Below are 27084 nucleotides of genomic sequence, written 5' to 3'. Positions count from 1 at the left end.
CGATGCTCAAGAATATTGAGAAATGGTCTAACTAGGTTTACTAGGTTTTCTAGCAGACATAATACAAGTAAATAATACAATAATGCAAGTAAAGAAATCTTTCTGAAAGTTACGCTGATATAAATCACTGTAGGGTAAAATATGGATGCATAGCTTAGTTTAGCTTAGCTTCAGGAGCACTTATGTGTTCTGTATCCTGCACAAAGACACGCCGACATGCAGAAGGGAGGAGAGAGAATGATTCACACAGTTACAGCTTGGATTTGTATTCTTTGCCCGTTAGTAAACAAGATGGAAATTATTGCCTCAGAAACTTAAAATTGTTGTCCCAAAATATCAGTGCAGAACATGTTATTGGTGAAGACACAATTTAGATTTAGTGGCAAACTAAGGCTGTTTTTGAAATCACACTCACTATACTGTGATTACACCAGAGCACTTAAGTGAGCATTTTCATACCTTGTATCCCACAATGCAATGGAAAAAGTGGTCACTGTCCAAGCAATATATATACCATCATGCATTGCGGTTCAAGTATTTTTGCAAACAGAAAGTGGCGTCTGACTCTGACTGTTCTCAGACAGAGGAAAGGAGCGGGACCAGCATGAACACATAACACAGAAACACAAAAAGTTCATGTTTGGGGGCATTTTGATTAAAATCTAAAAGCCTTTTTAATGAGGAGTGAAGGTTTCTCCACGGAGTACTGTTAGTACTTCCTAATGATGCTGACATGGACTGCAAGAGTCTGTAAAAGCAAATAATTGGGTTTCTGTGCAAAAAAAGTAAAGCTGCACGTTTTAGTTGTGCAACGGTGATAATGTTGTTATAAGTGACCGGCATGCGAGCGAGGAGCGTTCACTTCTGAGATCTCCACATGAGGGAGGAGGGCATGAGTGTGTGATTTCAGACACAACCTAACAGATTCATTGGCATTTATAAGGTTAACAGTTTATGGTCAAAGAAATGGGACAGGCTTCGGCTACTGAATCGCAATGCATCCTGGTACATGTAGGCAACTCCGGCTTTTTACACAGCAACTACTAACAGAGGAATACATTGCTTTAATTGTCTACATTAAACATCAACATTAAAATAGCAATAAGAACTGATAAACACTCACTGAAATATCTACAAATGATTTGACTAAATTGGATGAATGTCGGCTTCTCCATCTTCTCCAACACACACACACACACACACACACACACACACACAGAGACACACACACACACACACACACACACACACACACACACACACACACACACACACACACACACACACACAGAGAGAGACCATGTCTCATAGGGAGGCCCACAGAGGACAGGAAGAGAAGGGAACATCTCTAATTGAAGTGGACAGACAGCAGAGCTCGGGGCGTTGTGTGATGAGAGCTGGACGGTCGAATGTCAGCGCTCAGGAGGACGGACCTTCAGTGCGTCTACCTGTTCCTCTCTCCTCTGCTCTCCCTGACGACTCTTTGATTGTCTCTCCGTCTCATCCCGTCTTTCCTTCATCTCTCTCCAGCCAGCGAGTCTGCTCCACTTAACTTTTTTTTAGAAGCCTTCACTAATGGGCTTGTTACTATGGAGATTGCTGCCCATGAGAATTTAACATAATGGTTGAGGACAGAAAAATTTCAGACTCTCAGCTATGGGATTCATTTCTCCTCTCCTGCTTTCAGTCTCATTATGCGCATTAATCTTTTTTTGGTGGAAAGCATTCAGAAGGCTTCCTGTCATGGTCTGAATGAGCTGAGGCGAGTCGTTTTTGATTGAAAGATGAAAGAGGCGAAGGGAAATCATTTGGCGGCAGACAAAAGTGGAAACATAGTTATTATTCCAGCGTCGAGGTATAATGTGTGCTTCCACTCTGAAATCAAAATAAGAAAGAAAGGAGGCAGTCCAGGTGATAACGCTGAAATGAAAACTTAACTTTTTCCTCGAAATTCGTATAGAAAAGGAAAATAAGAAACATCTAGGAGAGGAAACAGACTCTACAAAAAGAAACTATTCAAAAAGACGTGTATGTTTGTATATTTTGGTTTCTCTGTGTTCTGAGGATAAAGTTTGCTCTAATAACTGGAGGAAGCTGCTGTGTGATTCTTCTCAATCTGGCTGTGATGCAACATGCTGTCAATTTGTCCTCACTGCATTAAACATGCTGCAGGATTCTCTCTGATGGTGTTTGCACTCGGTCATTTTTCATTTACAGTCTCCCTGTGTCGGAAAGCAAAGAAATACACACTTAAAATTACTAACTGACTCATAACAACACTTTGTTTTTATCATGTTTTAAATTATTTTCTCTTGTCTCCTCAAGGTGGCGAACCAGGTGGTCCAGGCCCTCCTCACACAGAAGGTTTGTCTCTGTCTCTGAAGCTTGAGTTTTGACACCTTTAATCCAGTCAGCTCTTAGGATGAGGTCAGGGCTCATGAGACATGAAGGAATGAAGGACTTTTTTTTCGAACCAAAAATTAAAATGAGATCATAAAAAAAAAAGTAACAGTGATAGAAAAGGTGGAAGGAAAATGTATCCCTTCCCCCTCCTCGCTTTTCTTCTATTAGTTGATATATTAATCCAACAAATGCTCACATGTATTTACAACTAATATACACATGTATCCCCAGTTTGTTTGCCATAATGCAACACAAAACAAATTAACTTTATAGCTTTTTGAACTTAAAAAACATCTCTTAACTATGACGGAGTAATAGGGTCACATAATAGAAAAACCCCTCAGAGATTATGATCTCATAGTCATAATAGCAGGAGTTTAAAGTTGTAAATTTACGAGAATAAAGTCGAAAAACATGACATTTTGAATATTTTCTGTGTGAAAGGTTGAAAGCAAAAAGAGTGTTGGGGAGGCAGTCTATGAAGGTGCAGCTCTTTACAACTTAGCAACCCTGAGTCATGACCTCCTTCTTTTTTTACATAAATATATGCTGCTTTGAATATAAAATATAGTCTCCAAACATGGATCAGTGTCAGACTTGTGTCATTATTTGTTATTGTTTGTTATTGTTTTGACTCAACTTGAATAATAGACTCCTGATTTGGAATGACTCAACTTCTTCCCAAGCCTAGACTTAAAGGTCACAATTTATTCTCCTCTTCAACCAGTTTAACTAAGTCTCATAGCTCCTCAAAAACATGCCTATAAACCCCTCTATTTCAGCCCTGCACAGAACAGGCTGTTTCTGTGTCTGTACCTTTAAATGTAAATGAGCTGTGTCTGACCACGCCCCCTCTCTGCAAGGGCTTGGGTGGATCTGGCTTTCTCGCTCCATGTCCTATTGTTTACGGTGAGAAGGCAGACTCAGAGGGCAGAACAAACACCTAGCTGTAGTAGTGTAACCCACCTGGGGGAGGGGTTACTGCCCTTTGTGATGTCATGAAGGGAAAATCTCCAAACGGCCTGTTTGAGCACACATTTTCTAAAAAGTGCAGCAGGCTAAAGACAGAAAGGATTGACTTTTCTCATAACTGGGGGAGTTTGTCGACAGACTAGGGACACATGTTATTTTGCACGTATTTGCATAATTTGTGACCTTTAAAATGTTCTACAAAACTTATATCATTATGTACCGTTGCTGTAAATAAAGCATCTTAAATACATCTCTTTCTCGGAAATATCCACCATCGTCATTCACAGTTATTTTCCTTTCTGGATGCTTTCTAGGACCTGAAGGAGGAGTGTGTGAAGCTGCGGACACGTGTGTTTGACTTGGAGCAGCAGAACCGCATACTGAGTGTGCTGTTTCAACAACGGGTCAAGATGTCCACGAATCCCGTCTCCCAAGTAAGAACACACGGCAGCACGATACACACACACCGACACAACTGAGTGAATATTACATGAGCAGAGCTACACCTTTAAAGGTTACTACCTTCAAAAAGAGACAGAATCCACCCAGAATAACTGGAATTCAAATCTTGAGGAGAACCCATTTTACTGTCCGATTAGGGACTGAAAATGGATTAAATGTCGACTTTTATTCCTCCATTCTTACACTCCTACAGTTCGTTGAGAGTCTGCTTGAGGCTGGCTCCAGGAACATCGGAAGTCACATACACATACAGCATAACTTATCATCTTTACAGCCTGGTTCTAAAAACAAATTAGGTCTGATTAGTTATTGTCATCACTGGCACACACTGTACGGGGGGTGAATTTTTTTTTGAACGGCTCCGTTTTGATTTAGAAAACTCAACGAATTATCCATAGTTAGGCATGTAGCTGACCTGATTGACAGTTGGGTGCGATGAAACGATTTGTCAAGAGGCTTAAAACCCGCCTCAGCTCCAGTTCTCAGCCTGTTGTTAGGTTGACTGAAAGTTATGCTGAGACAGGATTTCCATCATGGCGGCTGCTGATGAGCCCCCAGAACCCCCTGCAGGAACAGATGGGTGACGTCACTCAAGCTTCGTCCATTAATATTTACAGTCTATGGCAGTGGTTCTCAAACTATGGTACGCGTACCACCGGTGGTACGTGGGCTCCCTGTGGTGGTACGCAAAGAAATCTCCACAATATAAAAAACAAACCTGTCCAGCATAAAACGACAATTTTTTTTTGTCGTACTCTTATCTGTCTTGTTTCTATTGGGTTGACTTTAACTTCAACTTTAATCTGCTCAATTTATGATCGCACACAGACATAAACCAAAACAGGAGAGTACGCCTCACGTTTTGAAAAGTTCCACTCGATATTCCGTTAAAGTTCAGTACTGAAACAACAGCAAGCAGCTGTAGTCCTACATTAACAGATATTCTGTTAATGTAGTCTTCATTAACAGATATTCTGTTAATGTAGTCTTCATTAACAGATATTCTGTTAATGTAGTCTTCATTAACAGATATTCTGTTAATGTAGTCTTCATTAACAGATATTCTGTTAATGTAGTCTTCATTAACAGATATTCTGTTAACAGATTCTGTTAATGTAGTCCTACATTAACAGATATTCTGTTAATGTAGTCTTCATTAACAGATATTCTGTTAACAGATTCTGTTAATGTAGGCCTACATTAACAGAATCTGATACTTGGAGAGCCAAATATTTTCGGAGGTGGTACGCAGTCTAAAAAGTTTGAGAACCACTGGTCTATGGTATATGCTTAATGCTATGCAGGTTGTTAAACAATCCAAATCAGTATGTCAGACATTCAGCAAGTTATTGTTGTTAAGGCTGTACTGATGTGCACTGAGTAGTGCGTACCCATAAAATCACTGTGTGAGTTAGCGAAGTACTACATTTTTTTGATTTGGTTTATTTATTTTTTCATTGTTTTAGTAAACATTTATTTTAAAGATACAAAATTACTCTCCTCCAGAGTATACTGTTACAAATTACATTTGACCTTGTTCTAGCCCCGTCACATTCCATTACAAGCTGCAATGAGAGGGTAAACGTGAGAGATTTCTGCCAGTCATTGTTCTGATTTATGACTCATAATATTGTTTCACTCTGATAAAGTATGGGCATATTATACATTTCCTGAATCCTTAGAGGCTTGTGAGTATTCCAGTTTCTGTGTTTTGTGTCCCTGATGTTCCTAGATATCACAGGGCTAAATGAGAAAGTATATTTTAGGCGGAAATTGGGGGAAAATTTATGTTTTTTTTACAATTTCAAGAGCCACAGTTACCTCAATGTATGTCTGAAAGATTCGGGGTGTCTCTTCATGAGCTGGTTTCTGTGACTCAGCTGCCACTCAGGAAAGTCTATCATACCAAAATATAATCTACAGACATGGACATTTCTAAAAATCATCACTAAGTTTTGTCACCTTGAGTGGTACCGACAATTGAAATGTTGGGCTCTGGCCCATGGAAGAATAGGACTCTGAGATAAAGCTGCACACTCTGAGCTGCAGAGCATCGGGGATAAGTGGTTTAAAGTGGTCAATAGATATTGCTCAAAGACTTTTCAAAGCATTTTTGCACCTTTTATCTCATTGATTAGGATTTTATGGCTTTCTATCTTTTGATTTGTTTTGTTATTCCAGACAATAGTTGTGTTTTTATTTAATGTGATTGTGTATTTAAAAAAATATATATTTTGCTAATTGTATGAGCTGGGTGATGATGCATGTTAGTTTGTCTTTTCCTTTGACGGAAGTACAGTGTCTTTGAGTACCCATTTTGCATTATTAGCATAGCTATTTATATTATTAGTATCACCATTAATTGAAGTTAGCAGCTAGCTGATGAACATTAAAGTGGACTTAGCAGACAGAGATCCAGATTACCTTTCAGGATGTCGTTATGATCTAAACGGTTTTCTTATATGTACACTTGATAAAAAGAGAGTGCAAATATTTTGTTTTTGAGATGATTATGCAGCACCCTCCTAAAACAAAAACAAATGAAATCCAACTCTAAGCTTAGATTAAGGTAGTTGCCCACGTTGAATTTATTCATCTGTTTTTTAGCAGGGATAACCCACTGACACTGAGGTCTTGTTTCCTGCAGCAATACAATAAAAAAAAACAGGACAAGAAAACATATAGCACAGTTCAAATCATTAAAAATACTTAAACAACACTGATGCTTGCAAACCCATGCACAGGTTAAAAGGTCACATTTTAAAGCAGGTACAATTACTTTTCTTTAGTAGTTCAGACAGTAGCTATAGATACAAAAGAAGGCAGCTTAGACGTCATTCGAAAATTGTTCCACATAACAGGTGCAGCAACAGTAAAAGCAGTCTTTCCCCATTCAGTCCAGATTCTATCCAGTCCATATGGTTGCCAGATCTGTCACAATAACACATTCTCCCTCCAGCGCGCCAAAAAATGACGGCCTGGTCAGTGGCTCTTTGCACAGCTTTGAGGACAAGTTAGCTAAAAAAGTATGCCACGCCACCTGATGCCAATGAACTAAAATGTTCATGTTTCACCTCTCTAAGAGAAGTGTTAAACCATAAACTGCAGTAATGCCTCACCTCTCCATTTCCCCCTGCAGCAACAGTGAAATGAACTATAACAGCAGGTTGTAGAAATGAATTCTCCTTTAACCTCTTCCTCCAGCCGTGGTTTGATCCTCAGGTTAGTTTGTGTAACCTTGCTGACAGGCTGTGTTTAAATGCTTTGATCAGTGTGCGACTATAATGAGGCAGCTGTGCACGGTGACGGCTGAAAAGCCCTTTTTAAACCGATGAAAATCTCTTCAGATCTGGAGGATGTTAAACATGAGAAAGGTGATACGTGTCGTTCTTTCTGTGTATTGGTTTGTCTTTTTTAAAGAGAGGATTAAACTCATTCATCTTTATCATAAATGTCAGGGTGAATCAAGATAATTCAGAAACTCTGAATAGTACATTTGGTTTGATTTGAGTATACAGTATATTATCAAACTGAATATCCGAACAGAATAAACAAATCAATAATTCACATTTTCCGCGGACCACAACAAAAAGCAATGTGTTGCAATGTCTAGAAACTCTAGTGGTGAAACTTACTGAGTAAAAAATTGAAGTTAGCTGGCCGGCTCAGTGGTAAATAATTGATGATGGATCGTACTTCTGATGGACGGATGATTTCTGTTACAGTCTGAGCTGAATACTGAAAGGAAACAGGAACCGATGGAAGCTGCAAGTGACAGAAATGTTATAAAGAATCTGAACTCTATTGTATCACACAGGAACTCTTGCTAAATCCAGTCTATTTGGACTTACTCTTCTTCTTCTTCATGCCAAAACCTCACAGTTGATTGTAGTACCAGAGGACATCCAGACTTTCTCTAAATAACTTAAGTTCTGTTAATATGACCCCTCTGTCTCTCTCAGAGTCATAATCATTATGCAGAAAGGCAGATGAGATGTTTCTTTGTTTCTAAAGGTCTCTGTGCTTGTCGGGCTCTCAGCGTGACTCCTCTCCTCTGACAGACTGCAGTTTTCTGTTTTCACGAGACCACTTTGACTTCACAGACAAATTTGGCAATTAACAGAAATGTTGAACATTGTAGATTATTTTCTTCCAGCTTCATAAAACTGGTCATGGAAAAGGGTGGAATTCCCAGACCTGGTCATTAAGTATGCTTCAAAGCCGAGCCGAGCAGGACTCGCTGTCCTTCTTCTTTAACCTTTTCACTAAAGGTCAAACCAGCAGAGGAGTTCTGTCTTTGTAGGACTGAATGTATCAGAGCAGAGCTACTGCTGCTGAAAGCAAGTTTTATAAATCCTGACAATCAACGTTAGAGTCTGAATAAACACGTTCACATTGTTCATTTACAGTTGATTCAACATTTGCTTCAGTGTGTCGAGTTTAAAGTTATCTGTTTGTCTTTAGTGACAGAATGAGCATGCATAAGTGGGCAAGATTCAATTACTGTAGTTTGCTGAGTTCTTTGAGTTTCAGACAGTCTCAGTTCATAATATCACAGAATTGTTCTTCTTAAAGATTTATTTTTCTGGCTTTTTATGCCTTTATGGGAGAGACAGGACGGAGGATAGAGTCAAAATTAAGTTTTACAGATACTTTCCAACTCATTTTGCTGATGTAATAGTTCTTATTGCCCGATGAAGCATTAACTGGTATACTTATCAAAGAAGAGATCGTTTGATTTTCCAAACCTTTAACAATAATCACATGACTTTTCTCTGATTATACACTCAGTGTAGAGGGTTTTTATTTCTTTGCCAGGAAATGGACGTTGTTGACACTACATTAGTTTGTGACTTTGGATGGAGAATTATAAATCTTATTGATTAATTTGCATGTTTCAACAGGCATAATGGAGCAAGAAAAATCCAGTTAACAACACAACACTGCCGGCAGCATGAGTCAGAAAAGCCTTTTATGTGTTGAAAGCTGCCTTTGATTTCCTAATGCAACATTTTCCGATATCCAGGAGGCTAAATACGTATAGTGTAAGATAATTATGTTAACGCCTAAAGCTTGAATATGAACTACAGTTGTTATATTTCTTTCCTCTTAAGACACAAACAAAACTTTTGAGAGCAACCCCCCCCCCGCATTAAAATGATTGCTTTCAGTTGTTAGTCATGTCTTCTTGACAAAAGGAACAGATCCGACTTCCTGCTGTGCAGCTGAAGCACATTTTATTTGTGGTTTTGTATACTGCAGGAATTTACTGAGTTTTTGAAGTTCTTAGAGAAGTTAGGGAATGTGTAGATGTGAATCTGATTTGTTCAAATAACAAGACGAACACCTTCTTGTGCTGGATATATCTGGTCCTTTAAGAGCTTAATGCTTGATGTTCAACTGCCTTGATTGGCTGATAGTGTACAAAGGGCATATCAGAAATTGTCTCTTATATCTCTCATAAGTATTTTCTGTCTCGTCTGAACCAAAACAGTTTACCTGTTAGTTATAAAAACAATTGATAGAAGCCAATAAATATTTGATTTGAACCATCGTATATATCTATATATGTGCATGTATCTATCATGTCAGGGAGCACAAATGAGCAAGAAAAATAAGTATTTTGACTGCAATACAAAAAACCTTTCATGCAAAGTGCTTCTAAATTACATGCCAGCTGCATCAGGAAATTCTGCCAGAAAGCTTTCTCTTCCACCTATAGGAGTCCGCGGTGTGCAGCTTGTGTAACTAGAAGTCAATGTTCTTGTCTTATTTTGTCCAAACCATGATTTTTTCCCCCCTAAACTATCTGTCACAAGATGGTTAGTTTTTGTGGCTGAAAACAAAGAAGCAGTGGCACTATGTTAAAGTGAGGTACACACAAGATAATGGGGATGATTTTGGGCCCAATTCCTTCTTGCAAAAATACATTTATTGGCATGTATGTCTATTGCAACTTAAACAATGTGCACAGGTTTTTCTTGGTATTTTTTATGGAAATAGTAAAGTATTATTTACAACTGAAAGTATGACTGTTGACCTTTTAAAAACAGCCAGAATAGTTGACCCAGAATAGGGGGCCCATGCCACCCTTGGCCACCCCTCTGGACACGCCCCTGATGACTAGCTAGCTAGCTAGATTAACCTGTTTAAGCGACCTGTGAATTCATTTGGCCCTCCTAAACTCCTAAAACCTGTGACAGTCAGCATTTGCAATATGCCGACCGCTGTTGTTGGAATTCACAACGCCTCCTCAGAAACCAATGGGTGAAGTCACTAAGCCTGCTGTATTTAGGTTTTATGAATGACCATGTGTTGCATGTCATGCTGTCTGCCACAGTCTTCTATATACAATCTTGTCAATGGAAGACCTTTTACATTTTTACATTGAGTCTAATGTCCTTTAATGGAAAACTTTTAGCAGCTTTCCAACAAGTTGATGTTGCCTCTAACATCCCTCTGTGTGCATTACATTGATTGTGACAGACATGGTATGACTCAAGGTCATTGTTCCTCACTTTCTACATGATTCTCTCACCTGTCTCTGTGATGAGTCTGGCCTCTTAGATGATGAGCTGTGTTATAACCTCTCTGACAGATTGTGGCCTTTTGTATTTCCACTAAGTCGGAGTGAAGAGGCCATCAGACTCAGCTCTCACACAGCTGCAGAGAGTCCTTGAAAAAAAATGAAACACGGGTCGTATCATCGTCCTCATCAGTGATCAGTGATGGAGGGTTTCGGATCGGAGATGTTACACTCTGGCTGTGTATCAGTTTGTCAGAAAACATAGAGGTGATTATCTACAAATTACTGAAATGGAAAATTTGTTTTTCACCGCGAGTTCTGCTTGTTAGGTTCCTTAATCACTGTGACAGCACACCTGTTCCCAGTCACGTCCACTGACTGGGAGAAGTTTCAGTCAAGTGTCTGGCATTTAGTTGCACGATACACAAAATATGATAACAGACAGAAAAGGAACAATTCAGAAGTCTGTGCTTTCACTAAGGGAATGAGAAAAAAATGACAGGCAAGTGAGCAGAAATACGTTGCATGAATAAGGAAAACAAACTGGAGGACACAATAGTTCCAAGGAAACTATTCAATTTTTTAACCAAAGCATCTCAGACAACTTGGTATGAAAGCCAATAGCTACGGGACAATTAGGCCCCGCCCACTCCAGAGGGAAAAAAAACTCTTGACTCTCCATTGACCTCGTATTGCATGAAGGTGTTTTCTTTTCACTTCTATCTCCGAGTAAATGATAGAAACATACCTGAAAGATGTCTAACGGTGGATGCTTTATTAACAGTGTAAAGAACCTGAGATTACGTTAAGGCAATAGATACAGGCAATAAGATGTGAGGCGTCAGCAGGACGCAATTGGAAACGTGGGGTCCTGTCACTCATTTGGCCAGACAAATGAAAAAGAGGTTAAAGCTAAGCAGCACAAGGCCTGGCTTTGATATATGTTAGGTTAAATGATGAATGTTAAATTATATCAAGGTTGTTGTATTCTGGCCATTCAGTGGGCATTTGCACTTCGTATGTATTCTTTGAGTTTTATTAAGTATATGTGACTCCCCCTGCAACTAAATTTACCTACAGGTAGAAATAAAGTAACCTGAACCTGAACCTGAAAAATAAAAGGTAAAGGCACACGTGCTGAATTCACAATTAGTTCACAAAAACTCCAGACAACTTCCCAAAATTGAGTAAAATCTCTGCATGAGGCCGAGGTGAGGCATGATGTCTGTATGCACACACACACAGGAAAGAATAACACTTACTTACCCTCTCTGTCACCACGACCATTCAGATTTTAAGGTAGGCCCATGCAGGCCAACCCTGGTCACATCACTGATCTGCCCCTGACTTCATGAAAACTCTTTTCATGACCAGGACATCCTCTATGTGCAAGCTGGCACTGGATGCTTTCAGAGTACAGTTAGTGACTTTGTCCTGCTTTCTTCTTACCCAATCACCGTCAAGTAACAGGGTGTTCTGTTTGCCAAACATACTTTCTTACATTTAGCGTGAAAATACAGTCTGATAATTCAAAATAATTAGTGGACTTATCTCTATATGAAAGAAGGAATAATAAGGTCCAAACTCACATTTCCCCATCATATATTTTTTGCTAAAGGTGTGACAAAACAGTGCACTGAATATGGGCGTGTCTTTATTTTTGATGATTTGACAGCCACAGTCCTCAGCAGCACATTGGACCAACTGTAAAAAAAATTATCTGTAAGCTGGCTAGCAAATGGTGCACAGACTGTATGTGAACTGTGCAGTTGGTCATTGACTAGATCAAATAAAAACAGTCTGGAGAAATGTCCAGAGTACACAGACATTAGCTGCAGTAAGACAGAAAGATGATGGGTCATTGTTTAGTGATCAGCAGCAGCTCTGTCTCTGTACATTTGTCTCATCTAGTCTCACTTCTGCTCTTGTCCCTGTATGTTTAGACGGCTTGGATTGTAAACAGCCACATTATCTCTCTGTGTTTTTCTTTGCCAAAGAGTCATTTGTCAAAGTGTTATTGAAATGCAGCAGCAGAGAGACACTCTGGAGAGCGCGGCCCTGGAGGTTTTCTAAACAGCAGCAGGTGTCTCTCTCCTCAGATAAACTTCCTGTGAGGGCTGCAGTCACAGATAAAGACTCATTTAGAATATAGTCTCATTTATTTGCCTCTTTGAAGTTTTTTTTTTTTACACAGCCCATATGTTTCTCTGTGAACTCATACAGCAGAAGCAAATACATTTAACCTTTTTGAAGTTTCTGATGGAAGAAATGGTTTCTCTTTCACTGAGCAGGAAGAGTCACAACACAATAAAGACAGACAAACATTTCTATCCGGCCTCTTTCACAAACTGTGGGAGGATAAAACTCCTGGGCGTTATGCTTTCTTTGAGCTCTGAACTGAATACTTAACTTGACTTTCAATCATTTCATAAATGTCAAGATATAGCGCTGTGGCTACAGAACGTTTACGCCTCAAGATGTGCTTCAGCCCTGTAACCACAACACTTGATACATCCATTACTTCCTTCTGACTACCTGGTGCAGCCTGCTCATTTTCCACCTTTTCACTCCTCTCTTTGTATTCTCATATTAAAGCGAACAACAGTGTTTTTAGTCTTAGCTCAGCCCAGCAGGCATAACGCAACACGGGCAGTGCAGGTGAAGGTGGCATGAAAAGGAGAGGGAGGTGTAGATGAGCAGCCAGCATAAATAATCAGAGGCCTGAAGAGAAGAATGATGAGTTGGTAGTTGTTATGTGTGATGAGCAGTGAGGATGGCGACAGTTTCCGAGACTAAAGTGGAGAAAACGGCAGCGGTTGGGTGAGTGTAACCTCGCTATGGGCGGCTCAGGGGGACGCATGGACGAATTTTGATGAGATTGTGGAATTTAAAGTGAACTCAAAAGTCCAACGAAGCTGAAGAACATCGTCCTTATGTCCGAATGGTCTGCTGATCTGCAGCCTGTTTCAGTGGCAGTGAATGTGAAAGTCCTCAAAGGGAATTACAGTTTTAATATCACATACAAGACATAGTTGTACACTTTCTTTTCTCACATGTTTTCAAGGAAAGTTACCAGAAGAAGAGTGAGAACAATACAATGCAATATCAGTGTTTTCAAATAGAGCCCTCTAATACTGGCACTGCTGTAATGAATACAAACATTAAAGCTGCTGTGGTTAGCTGGTTATGAAACAGACTGAAAATTAAGACAGATGCCACTTTTGAGCTGATTATTGGAGAGAGAAAAAAGACAGTTTTCAAGAACTTGTATTTAATTTGTAGAGTGAGAAAAAACAAGCAACATCAAAAACAATGTCGTCTCATCACTGAGCTGCAAAATCGAGTAAAGGCTATCTGAGGCCGCTTTCTCGTTTCAGATGTCCCAGCTGTGATACTTTAGGAAGAGTTGTGATGCCCTTCATCTTATTTCTGCTTTGAATCCATCAAACAGTTTCTTGTACTGTGAAAAATTGAGCAGATTGAGAAATCTGCACCTGAAAATTGGTTTATCAACATACACGACCTGCTATTTCAGGATATAACCGGCTCTTAAAACAATAAAAGCTTCTTATTTAGGAATTATTTTGAAGGATTAACATCATCACGAAGAATGCATGTTCGTGGTGCTGAGTGCAACAAAGTTTGTTAGAGGAGCAGAAAACCAAAAGAGTAACAAAATCACAAAGCCAAATTTCAGAAGTGTCCCCCCCCCACACGCTGTCTCCAGCTGAGCAAATACATGAGTGGCTGCTCCTCATGTACTGAGCTTTCAGTGTGCTTTATCCTTCTACATTCACAGGTTATGATTCCCATGAACGACAGGACAGATTACACAAGATGTATGACATGAAATACAACCGCTGTGAGCACCCTATAGAGTTTTGTGCTGTGAGGAGGCTGGGATAAGGCATCATCATGCAGTAACAGTGTACAGTGAGCTCTGTGGGGGATCCTCATGTTCCTGCTTTATTCTGACTGAGAGGGCTGGATGGGGGCAGAGAGAATATGATTTATTTACACAGGTCTCTCCACCTGCCTCCCTGTGAGGATGTTTCTTTGTCTTTAAATCTAAACAGAGATGATTACTGGACAAAGATCTGGATGGATGAATGCATGAGGCTTTATAGTCGATCTTAAAGGAGTATTCCCAAAATGTGCCATTATGCTAAAACGATGGGAGACCTGTTTTGGAGAAGGCTTTCTTCATTCATTGTTTTTACTTATACCTATGAAAATGTATATCCTAAAATCCTAATCTAATCTAAATTAAGCCAAAGCAAATTGGACACCAAATTGGTAGGGGACAACAAATAGGTAAAACAGTGCAGGAATTTTACCAAGGAGATGGGGATTTGTTAAATTTAGGGCTTAAAAGATTGTTTTAGTCGAGCATTAGCTGTACTGTTAGGTATTAAAGGACTTGCACAGAGCTCTGGTCTCTCTTTATTGAAAGAATGTGAACGACTTCATGGTATAAGCAGAAAAACTACACAGACACGCCGATAACGTTATATGGTGGTGTTTCTGCTGTAAATATCCAGTGACTAAATAACCAAACAGGCTGTGGATTATCTCAGAATTTATCCAGCCGAGGTCAGACAGCAGCAACAGAACACAAACGGCCGATTAAGTTTTCATGTCAACAGACTTTCTTATATTCTGTTAGCAGGTACACCCGACAAATTACTTTCTATTTGGGTACACTTCTAATAGGCTAGACAGAAGACATCACCTTCACTTGTAAATGTCAGATGTAAACATTTCTTCAGCCTCCCCTAATCATATTTTATTTCCAGCTTACAACATACACTTGGCTCCTCTTCAAATATAGCTGAGGTGTCTTTATTGAGGTGAATGACCCTAAGATGGTATGCAGATTTAAATGGTATTTCCACAAAACTACCAAGATAATGCATTCAAGAAAATTCATACAAACAGATTTGTAGGTTTAACCATCCAGAGGACTGATGAATTCTGCCTGTTCTCAACTTCGTTCTATCCTGTTTGTAGCATTTGTTTTTACATGACAAGTATTTCATGAAGATGTGGTGCTGATGCATATTAAGCGAATCGTCTTTTTTTCACCCTTTAATGAAGTCATGTCCTTTGTAATGAGCATAAAACTTAAATATTATGAAAAGTAATTTCACAAAGGGGGGAACTACAAAGAGGAAAAAATATCTCCAAAGCCCTGGAATTTGCCCTTGATGATAAGTATGCTGCCACGCTGACTGAACGTTTTGTTAAACTGTATCACTTGTGTCAAATCTCTGATACCCCTCGACATGCTGGCTGTAATTAGTTCCAAGATTAATCCGGACGAGCTTGGTCGAATGTGGCCCTTCCCACAGTGTACGTGAAATAAAGGCCAGCGCGGATAATCAAATAATAGGTGAATATCAATGAATGGACCAAATCACTTCAGTCCCAAGCTCCCTTATGCAATTATTTCCTATTCACATTCATTATTGCTAACAGATGACATTAATGACTTTGAGAGGAAGCTGGCCGTGGCAGCCCTGCAGACGATCGATGCTTTTTAAAATTGGGTCACAACACTTGACACCTTTGAGGCGTGTATGATTGGAAATGGCACAGAGTCAAAAAAACATCCAATGCATGCCAGTTTACAGTGGAAGCAGTTTCACCAGGAAGATTTTCTGAACAGGACCCAATTTCTGTAAATAACAGACTTAAAGGCATTGAAAAATAGTTAATTAAAGAGGAAACTCCACCTTAGACATGTCCTCAAGTCCAATCTTTGTATTATAATCACAATCACAATCAAAGATGACATTTTGATTTTCAAAGGTTTTGTGGAAACTGTACTCTAAAGTTATGTTTGAGCTTGAGAAAGTCTGTGAGATATCCATTTCTGAGAGTCAGGACTCTGGTTGTTGGTAAAAAGAGTCTGTTGGTGTGGTGTGATGTTTTGGTGATATCTTCACTTACCCAAAGAAACTGTTCAATCTATGATTATTTCTCATCATGTTGAGGGTCTCTCACATTTTCAAAATCTGATTGAAAATCTGTAAGTGTGGTCCAGTCATACACAGGTGAAGCTATTTTTCTGTCACAAAAGGATACTCAGTACCCAGTATTAGGAAGGAAAAACTTGGGGATCAGATCATCTCTATTTATCATCTTATTCTTTTGCAGGAGGTCCAAAGAAATGGAAAGGCGGGTGTTCCTGCAGGAAGGTGGCCCAGCCTGTTGAGTCTAACATGCCCACGCAGTAGTGGTAGCGGCAGTGGTAGTGAACAGTCACTATCCAGTGCTTGTAGTGAGTACTCCAGCGGCTCCCACACATGGGCAGAGGGGCGTGGATTCTCCAAGCAGGTTGGTTTCATTCATTTCCATCAAATAATTTAAAATATCTTGAAGCTATGTTTGGGAATGGAGGGTTAAGAATGTGATCAGTGATTTAATACTATTTTAATGACAATATATATCTCTTTCATGCAGTGTGGCATAAGCCGGGATAAACGGATGAGTACAGGTTCTGTATCTAGCAATAATTCTGCATCCATCGAACAGACAGAGCTGGGGTGGAAGGAAGGACACATTCTGAAAGGTCTGAAGCGTCTCCAGACAAGCTCAAAAGAGGCATCCTCCATTGCACCTGTACCACACTGCAAAGACTGTATGACCTTTAATGAGGGCATATACTCACTTGGTGTGAAGTGTGGCCAACAAGGAAGCACAGCCAAACAGGTAGCCTCAACAAGTACGCCTGTCAAGTCCGGTATTGCTGCCCTTGACTCTGATTATACAGAGGAAGATTCACCTAAATTACAAAGAACTGAATCCAGTGACCAACCAACAAATGAACCTCTTGGTTCGGAGAAGAAGTTTGAGAAGTTTGATATCCCAAGAGATGACGACAACAATTATCAAGAAGATCCTGTGAAACTTGCAAGGGATTCTGGTCTTTTCCCCTCACCTGTCGCTGACAACATCTTATTTCTGGAAGGCCCCACAGTCCAACCTGGTGTTAGCCCAACAGAGAGCCTTACAAATTTGGAGCAAAGAAAGGACTCACTTGAAAAAAACAAGCCTTCTGGGATGAAGCTAAGTGACAAAAACAATAACCAGGAAAGGTCTACTGACCGTAAATCCAGACTTGATCATGTCAAAAGACAAGAGGGCAAATTTGCAGCCAAGCAGGACGAAGCAGGAACAAGTGATGTGAGTGCTTCTATTCAGAACTCTGCAACAAGAGCTCTAATTTGTGTGAGTGCAGCCAGACAGCGCAGCTCCTCCATGGAGGTTCCTCACTGCAGGGATCAGGCCATTCAAGCTGGAGGTGGAAGCCACAACCACACTATCTCAGAATCTCCTCAAAGAAAAGCCAAACCTCAGCTTTGTGACTCAGCGAGGAAAGCTTTCATTCTGCGGAGCAAGAGTGCGGATGCAGGACAAGAACAACCTAAGCATACACATTCTCCTCTGCACCAAAAGCTTATCAAGGGTCACAGGCCCAAAGGACAGTCAACCCCTCCTGTGCATAGTGTCTCCAACAAAAGGACCACTCTTACTAAAACCCATGGAACAAGCAAGGGAGCTTTACCTCAAGTGGAGAAAGATGAGGACTCTGCTGTATCAACAAGTTCCAAGTCTCTCAAGAGTGTGCAACAGTGTTCTCCTCTTGCTTCCCCTGTGAAAAATTCAAAGACATTTAAACCTCAAGGGATCAATGAATGCTCAAAGAGCCCAACAAAACTACCTTTGCAAATGACAAGACCTCAATCGATCAATGACTCTGTGGAAGAAGGCATTTATGATAACCTGCCCTGCTCTCCACGAAAACAACGCCGCCAAGACCAGCACTGTGATGCTTCCCATCCAGAACTTAGGTCCCCATCTCCTCCACCACCACCCCCTGGTCGGACTTCTTCTCTGGTTCTTAGACCTGGTTGTGACAGCTCACCCAAAGCACAGATATCTGCAGGTCAGGCTCGGAGTTCTACTACTGGGAAGACATCATCGAGCACCACCAAGCCACAATCGAATCAGCTTTCTGCTGCTTCACAACCTCAACATTTTAACACAACAAAAGACAATCTATATTCAGCCCCAGGAATGAGTGCAGAAGGTATAAAAGAAAACCCCACCAAGCAGTACCATACCAACTCATCCAAGATACCAACCGTCCCAGTTCAAGAGTCACAAGCTCCAGAGTCAATCCAGTCATCTATGGAAAGATGTGTGACTTGTCACTATGAAAATGGCCCTCCTGTTATGTTGCCAAGTCAGAACATTTTACAAAGATCCCAACAGAGCATCAGTGAGCCAAAACTTTCAGAAGTCTTGCCTCAGGCGTATTCTAATGTTTACTACCATGGGATCGCAAATAATCCTCAAAGTTCCACCTCGAGAGCTGTAAAAATGGCTCATCCAGTAAATGCAAAATCTCATGAAGCTATCTCTGGGCAAGACACCAACACGTTCTTACTTTTTGGAAGGCAGAACAAAGATAATACAAACCCCACTCCAAAAAATGTCCAGAACTTTCAGACGTTTACGTGTGATCCCCAGATGATGCATGAGTGTGGAGCCCATGACAAAGCCCGCAGAAAGATTGAGACCCGTTGTAACTCATTGGATTCTGAGCCCCCAGTTCAACCCTTCCCATCAGACAGTGGTGTGATGCTGGATTGGGGATTTGATGAAGAGGGATGGCTGTTTAAACGATCTGTGTCTGTGTCGACCAGGCCTCCACTTAAGCCAGTGATGGGCATGAATGGAGCTAAGGCTCGTAGTCAGAGCTTTGGTGCTCGCTACATGGACAGACCAAGCTTCAACAGATCTGGAAAGGTCCGTACCCAGATCAAAACACACTCAGGGAGCTCCTTGAACTCTCTTAGCGATGTCCTACCAGGAAGTATGAGCTGCTCCAGTAGCTACCATTGCCCAATGAATCGATCCCTTCTAAACAACTTCTTGATTGAAGAGGGTCTTGCGGTTCCCCCACATTTGGGGTCCTCTAGTGAAAGACTTCAAAGTCTTAAACTCCAACGAGAACAAGCTAGGCGTCTTCAGATCGAGCAACAGTTTTCAAGCGCCTTCGGTGAGCCTGTCTCTGAAGAACCAGAGAGACAAAGTACCATAACCACGATCGAAGAGAAAGTGATGCTGGGCATAGAGGAGAACTTGCACAAGACTCAGGAACAGGAGAGGACCATTGAAGTGAAGCAAAAATCTGGGTCAACTTTAGCAAATTGGTTTGGTTTTCGTAAGAGTAAGCTTCCAGCTCCAAGCAGCAAAAAGACTGATCCACCGAAAGTGAAGGAGGAGAAGAGGGAGCAGAAGATTACATCACTTCTTGGAGGAAAGCAGACAAAGTCAGACAAAAAGAAAGACAGAAGAAAAAGTGACGGAAAAGACAGGTAAGAAAGGGTTTTTTCTTTGGTACACTTATCACAATTCCTGTGCTTTTAAGAATGCCACCTTCATTGAAATTTCATCAACATTAAACCTCCAGTGCATCTTCCAACAGATTTCATCATAGCTTGCTGCCAATTTTATATTTTTCTGCCTCAGATGACTTTGTTTATTTTCATTGAGTGGTATAAGACAAATCTGTCAGTGTCTAACAAGAGGTTAGCTGCCAGGTTTAAAGAGATATAGGACAGTTTTTTAGTCAAATCACCCACGGCATGTGGAGTCAATATCACTCAATCTCAGTATGTTGTGGTTTGTTGACAAACTGTTTTTTTTTTTCAGCTCTGTGGGGAGGAGAGAGTCTCATGATGCAGTGCGGGCATGCATCTCAATGCCCTGCCCAGGAATGTCCCTGAATGAGATGCAAGGACACGCTGAAATTATCGGGGACCCCAAGGTAAATTAAATTATAGCTCTAATCAAAACAGGCAGTTATTTCATTGGTATGCAACTGCTTTTTGTTCTAGATACAACCATGTATTTTATACAAAGTGATTTAGTCCAATCCACTTTTAATGTGCAGTTTGTTTATTTCAGGAATATAAGAGTTCTGAGTTTGCACCAGAAAGACACACTAAAAACAAAAAACAAAATCAGCCTGACTGAAATGATAGCAATGGTTTGAACATACATTGAATGTAATTGGATCTATTACTTGTATCATCCAAGTCCGAAAAAGGACCTGGTTCAGTTTTTTTTTTTCAGAATCAGAAAACCAACCGTATGTGAGCTTATTGGTACTGCAAACAAGTCATGTGGGTCCCATACCATAAAGTTACATCTGGAGTCAAATCACATAGATAAATCAAATCTATGATGCACAAACATTCATCCATTCTTTAAAAGTTTTTGAAGAAAATTGAATAGCCAGCCAACAAGTATGAAACTAGACAAAGAAGAACTCTGATGGTCAGTTTCTTGCAAGGATGACTGAACATGCAAAGAAGTTTAGAGTTTGTCTATATTTACCGAACAATGAGGAGGAAGTTAAATGCAATTTAAAAGTATTTCTTGCAAGACGGGGAACACAACCTCCATGGCCAAACACATCAGCATTGTGCATCAATTTAAAACAAAATGCAACACCTTCGACTTTGTTGGGGTTTTAAAAAACGAAGTCAATCATGGCTGCTGCTGCAGGACAGTCGTCCTCTGCCTCCAATCAAATCAGCCTTAATAAAATAAAATAAAATAGAATGCAGTTAACTTACATTATTAATCATTAAATGATGATGTGTTTAGGGTCCGCTCAGTAAAATTACTATCAGGCAAAGTTGAATAAAAGGTCATGATGATGTGTTCAAATGACACATCAAAAAGAGAATTAAGGTTTTGGTGAGAAACATGCATAAATACAGTATTTTGGAGTACATTTGTTTGTTTTCCCAGCATGTAATCTAGATTTTAGAAGTGGAATTAACTTTCCAACATGAGCTTTATTCAGCTTATAATACTAAATAAATTCTACTGCAGCCAAGACAACTATTTATTTCTCTATTAGTAGGTACTGAAGTCTTGCCTTTCCACCAAATATTATAAAGTATAGAGAATGGTACTGATAAAGACTTGGATCGTTAAGGAAGCTCAATAATTATATCAATATCAATAAAAACTAACAAATCCCCGTCCTTTGTTGGATCAAATAAAAAACAGAAAAACACAATCACACAACAGTTTTAACAAGTGAGAGGTGCTTCAAGCTAATTTTACAAACTGTCCCTCTAACCATGTTACACGAGGTTTCATCACTCTGACCTTCATTATCAAACCGTTAAATTTATCCCTGTGTTCACAACTTTACCCTTGGAGCCAATTTATTTTTGAACGCATAGATCAAAAATTGAACAAGTGATTGCATCAAATGTTCAGAATTGTCAGTCAGGTACACTTTGTTGAAGCTTAGATGTTTGTTTTTTTATGTAAAGTTCAAAAGCTGTGAAACATGGGAAACACCTGCAGGGAGGACTTTTCATATAACACCTGATGTCTCTCCTACTACCTTCCAGTGTCATTCGTAAGTCAAAAGAATGAATGAATTTTGAATAACACGGGTAAGGGTATAAAGGCACACAAGCAGAATAAGGTGCAGATTAATGAATGAGTCACATTATGATTCAGACACTGTCAAGGTTAGGTGTTCATTGTCAGTAGGAGCCACACAGAGCGACTCAAAGAGCTTTAGAAGGTTAAAAAACACAACGTTAAAACATACGCCAACCAACACATAAAAATAATAAATATAATAGGATTTCAGAAACACAGGACAAGATTTAAAATGTAGACTGGGGGGATGTAGACACAGAGGGGTTTGAAGTGGGCACCCTGCGTCCTCAACGTTTCGTTTCATACTGAGTTTCTGAAATCTGAATGGCTGGTTGCGTCCAGTGACTGCTGAGAGAGATCAGCTGACGACAGGGGAAAGACTTTGAGGCGGCATGGAGAGACGGCTGACAGGAGGGAACAGACCCCAATGGGACGGGTATAGGCTAGCTACCCATGTCTGTAGTTTCCCAGCTTTTGCTATGTGTTGGAAACACACGCAGTAGCTACATTAAGACAACAAAAGAAAATACCTCCAGAGTCTGTGAGAGTTGGGGTGAAAGAAGACTCATCAGCTGTCATAATAGTAACGAACCCTGGACTTGAAACGACTACGAGTAAAGAGAGCACAGAACAGGAGAGTGCCGCAGCAATTGTCCGTACTAAAGCTGCAGCAGTGGGCCACAAACTGCACAAAAATCATTTACCTGCTAATTGTTGACTGCAAACAACACTGCTGCTTGGATCTAAGGTTTTCCCCTAAAGTCGTTTTCTAAAAAACAAAATACCAGAAAAACTATTTAAAATTAACATAATTCACAATGGATTAAGCAAATAGATACAGATAAAAGAATCATACATAAAATGTAGAGGAAGCAGAAAACACAAAAAAAACTACACGTTACATGAATTAGAGTGTAACCACATGTGGGTAACTTCTTCTTCTACTAAAACAAAGATGCAGATGATGAACCTGAGAGCTGAAGGAGAAAATGGATCCACTGTGAAGACCCCCAACCAGGATGCTGTGATAGGTGAGATCTTTTAATTCCCTTTTTATCTCAGACTTTATATAAAACTGCATAAAGCGACTGATCCCTCTTGAATCTGTGTTCCTGGAAATTAAACCAAGGCTACTTTACAGCATTGTCTGCTGTGTCAATATCAGCATGCCAGGCCTGAAGGTTTTTCTGTGCTTACCATTTTACAGTTTGCAGACAGAAATGAAGACCAAATATGAGAGATGTGTGTAAGTCATGAACATGATGAATATGCTGAATGCAGTCAAACAAAGAGGCAAAATGTTGAATTTTGTCAGTGTGTGCTTTTCTCTCCATGTTTCTGTTCATGTTATTCGTTCTCCCTCTGCATTTATTTGTTGTTTTCGGTGGTGATTGAAATCAGGATCATTTCACCACGGCTGTGCTTCACACAATGTTTGCTCTTTGATGGTGATATCATAAACAACAAACTCATCCTCACAGAACCATGCACTGGAAGTTTGCATGCACAGACTCATCCCATCAGGATGGACCTATTCATCCATGCAGTGGACTGAGCGCCCTCCTGGTCAGGCTTAATAGAAAAAAGTGAAGCCTCTGATTTTAACTCATCGAAGCCCCCTTTGAAACTCCTGTTATTTTCTAGATCATATAAGGCTTTCAGGTCCACATATTTTTAACAAACGCTTTTCAGTTGGCTTTTGGTTTGGGTGAGGGAGCAGCTTGGTAGAGCATGCAGGAGGATGCAGAGATGGGTCTTCAGTGATGATGAATGTTTCTGGGTTAATATAACTTTAACATCTGTAAGGATGTTACTTTAACATCAACATAAAGGATAGAAAATAAAATACAGACAACTGAGGTGAGAAGTTTAAAGCACCACAATTCATCATTAATGACGTCAAAGCTTCACACACTCAGATGCAGATACTGACTTGTTTCAAGGGGTTGGCAAGAAAATGTCTGCATAGAGTCAGGGGGAAAAGATTTGGCAGCTTTGTTCACACTTGCGGCCCTCCTTGTCAACGTTAGAACATTTCAAAAGTGCAGTGCATATGTGAAAGGGGCTTTATTGTGAACCACACAGCTGCAACAACTTGCATGCTGAACATTTTCATCAAAGACGAACATTTAGGCGACTTTTCTTCTCATATCCTACATTTTTATTTATTTATTATTTTATTTGGAAAGGGACAGTGTACATTAATTGACATTCAGACGGATGTAAATGTACCTGAATTGGCCGAAAGGGATTTTCTTTTGCAGACATTAAGACATTGTATTATGACCTGCTGCTTGCATTCCCACTCAAACCACTCTCCTGACACTCTCCTTGCAGGATAACAATGGCTGAGCTCAGGGCCACCAAGACCAATTTACATTAAAAGAAATACAAACAACCCAGAGCCTTTTCAACCCAGTGTGCAATCTCTTGGCCAGACCTGTAGAGATGGTAGAGATAGGTCTTTATTACCCCACACTGTACAATTATGTTAACTGACCCAACAGATAACAAGGATGATATTGAGGCAGACTGGTTTAGGTTAAGTTTATATATATTTTTACCTTTTGCCCCTCATTAGCAGGTAGGGCATCTTGCTGCTGCAGGTGTTTTCTCGCTGTGTGGGTCAGTTTGGTTCAACCACATTTTGGATCTAATTGTCAGAGTTAATCAGAATGTGATTGACAGTCCTGAGGTCACTCTCAGATTAATTAACCTGAGGTGTTTGTATCAGCTATTTTAAAATGAAATGATTGGATTCAAACCGTCTGTTTTTTATCATTAGAGCCAAACCTTTGGATGTAAACGTATCCTGAATATGTCAAAACTCTGGAGCTCTCTGTGGCTTGGATCGACCTGTCCGATCAATGGCACTTCGGTTCAGATGTGATCTGTCTTGCTCGCTTCAACCCACACACATAAGCGTTTTCCACTCGGTACCTTGTTGAAACTAAAGGTGGCAAAGGGACAGAGAGTGGGTGGGAAACTTGGCAGGAAGTAAACTTTATTTGGTCCCAACTTCATGGCGGTCACTCGTTGAATTAAGAAAAGCAGCAGATAAAAGTCTCCACGTCGCTCAGGTAGAGGACTGGTGACACACCTCGCTGAAATTTCATTGACCAGAGTGACACCATCGGCAAGTCGCTGCAAATATCAAGCATGTTTGATACGGATGGACGCCTGCCCTCAGGGGTTAATCACCTCATTAAAATTTCAACACTGCAGCAGCTCAGCACGCTCGTCCAAGCCACAACTGAGTCAATTAACTTTGCCTTCAGCTGGGAGCTGCATTACACCCTCTGTTATAAAGTTGACAGAGCACTTTTTAAAGCTGATGATCTGAATGACAGAAATATGTACAATTCAACCAACATTGAAGCTACAGTGTTGAATTTGTACATGAACAGAAACCTGCCGTTACAGCCTTTTCTAGATATCTCAAACCCCAAAGATCCACAGTGAGTGATATGTTTGGTTGTTAGAGACAGCAGGGACTTTTCTTCAGAAAACACTTCTAACCCATGTACTGCACAAGCTCAATGAAGACAGGAAACGAGAAGTACGGCTTTGTCCACAGGGGGCGCCAAAATCCACCCAAACAAAGTTTCTCACAATAGCTTTAAAACGTATCTGTAGTTTCACACGATACTGAAAAACTACATTTCAAAACATTTTTGGCTTTGAGTTTGGAGTTATCAACATTTTATCATAGTGACCGTCTTTGTTATTTCTCATCTAAACATCTGAGCTCAAATTACTCAAATGTCATCGCTCTCAGCGTACAGGTCTCCTGTGTAATTTCAGTGTTCTTTACAAAGACAGGAAATAGAAGAAAGTGTATGATATATTTTTCTTTGGCCCCAATATTGCACTCCCTGCCTGTTGGTGAACTGGTGGAAATATGTACAGAGAAGTTTTTATTAATTTTGCAAATCAAATAACATTTATATTTTCCTACAATAAGTATCAGACTTGGGCGCCTAGTGGTTAGTGTGTGTGCCCCATGTACTTAGGCTTAAGTCCTCCAGCGGGCGGCCAGAGTAAGAATCCAACCTGTGACTCCTTTCCCAAATCTCATTCCCGACTCTCTCTCCCAATTTCTGACTCAATCCACGCTCCTATTTCTAAATAAAGGCTTAAAAAGCACCTTAAAAAAGCATCAGACTTTACTTTTATTATCATACACTTAGTTAAACATATGATAGGGTATGTTTTCATACAGTGGAATGAGAAGATCATTAGCACAGAGCTGCCTTGTGACATCTAACACATATTGATCGAGCGTGCTGCAGAGGTGAGGAGATGTGAGGAGGACAGAAACAACAGCGTTCATGTTAAAGGCTTGTTGAAACTGATCAATTCTCAGACGCTCTGTTTCTGTCGTTCCAGAGAAGAGCGGCTCACAGCGCTTCTTGTTGACTTCGATTAAAGAACAAACCAATCGATAGCCGTGTGTTCTATGTCCTCTCTATTCGATCATTTGTACTTGTTTACGAGATAAAAATAACTCTTTTCTCCTCAAGTGGAGCCTCACTGACACATAAAGATACTCAACATCATCTTTAATACATGGAAGCTGCAGTAGTCATAAACTGCAGTTTATTTCAGTGAGTGACCCTAACTCATCCAATCAATAAAGTATTATAAGATTGTGAGATGTTTTAATGCCTCAATGCTGATATTTACAACTTATTTATAAAGCTTTGGTTTGAAAGTTTACAAGACAAAAGTAATGAATATTATTATTATTTTTTCCCATTTCTTATATATATTGAGCATTGAGGGTGACAAAAAGAAAAAGAAAAAGTGAAGACAAACAAGCTTGTAAACCCAGTACAGGGCTCTGAGGTCTCCTGTGTGCATATCTTAATTATAAAGGGGGAGCAGCTGCTTCCTGTGCTGCAGACTTTGATTGCCTTCAGGTTCCTCCTGCAGGGTCCATATATAAAAAAAAACATGAGCCTGAACGGCAGCAGCTCGAGGAAATCTCTGTTATTTTGGTTTGGTGCTCACTGGATGGATAAGTGGAAGATTTGCTGGATGGATGACTATGATTTCAAACACATACATTTAACAAAGGTTTATCTATTTAATACCTGTGATCTAATGCAGCGGTGTAAACTGGTCTAGCCTCAGGACCCACCACAGAGTCCTTCATGACAAATCACAACCTAAGTTTTTGATATTTTTTAACTAAAGAGATTTATTTCATGACAAATTGTGCAGATTGGACC

The 27084-nt window shown here is 40.1% G+C and overlaps 1 protein-coding gene across 1 annotated transcript in view; it reads left to right on the top strand.

Annotated features, from left to right (window-relative positions):
* LOC109983506 (nck-associated protein 5-like) overlaps window positions 1–27084 on the top strand; it is a 78339-nt gene that overhangs the window by 36270 nt on the left and 14985 nt on the right. The window contains exons 6-11 of the mRNA XM_065962154.1: window positions 2326–2364; window positions 3690–3809; window positions 16523–16702; window positions 16829–19752; window positions 20090–20204; window positions 22806–22881. Coding sequence (XP_065818226.1) covers window positions 2326–2364; window positions 3690–3809; window positions 16523–16702; window positions 16829–19752; window positions 20090–20204; window positions 22806–22881 — 3454 coding nt within the window. The remainder of the gene's footprint in view (window positions 1–2325; window positions 2365–3689; window positions 3810–16522; window positions 16703–16828; window positions 19753–20089; window positions 20205–22805; window positions 22882–27084) is intronic.

Source organism: Labrus bergylta, chromosome 13 (assembly GCF_963930695.1).
Source record: "Labrus bergylta chromosome 13, fLabBer1.1, whole genome shotgun sequence".
Lineage (NCBI taxonomy): Eukaryota > Metazoa > Chordata > Actinopteri > Labriformes > Labridae > Labrus > Labrus bergylta.
This window is presented reverse-complemented; position numbering and strand designations above follow the sequence as displayed.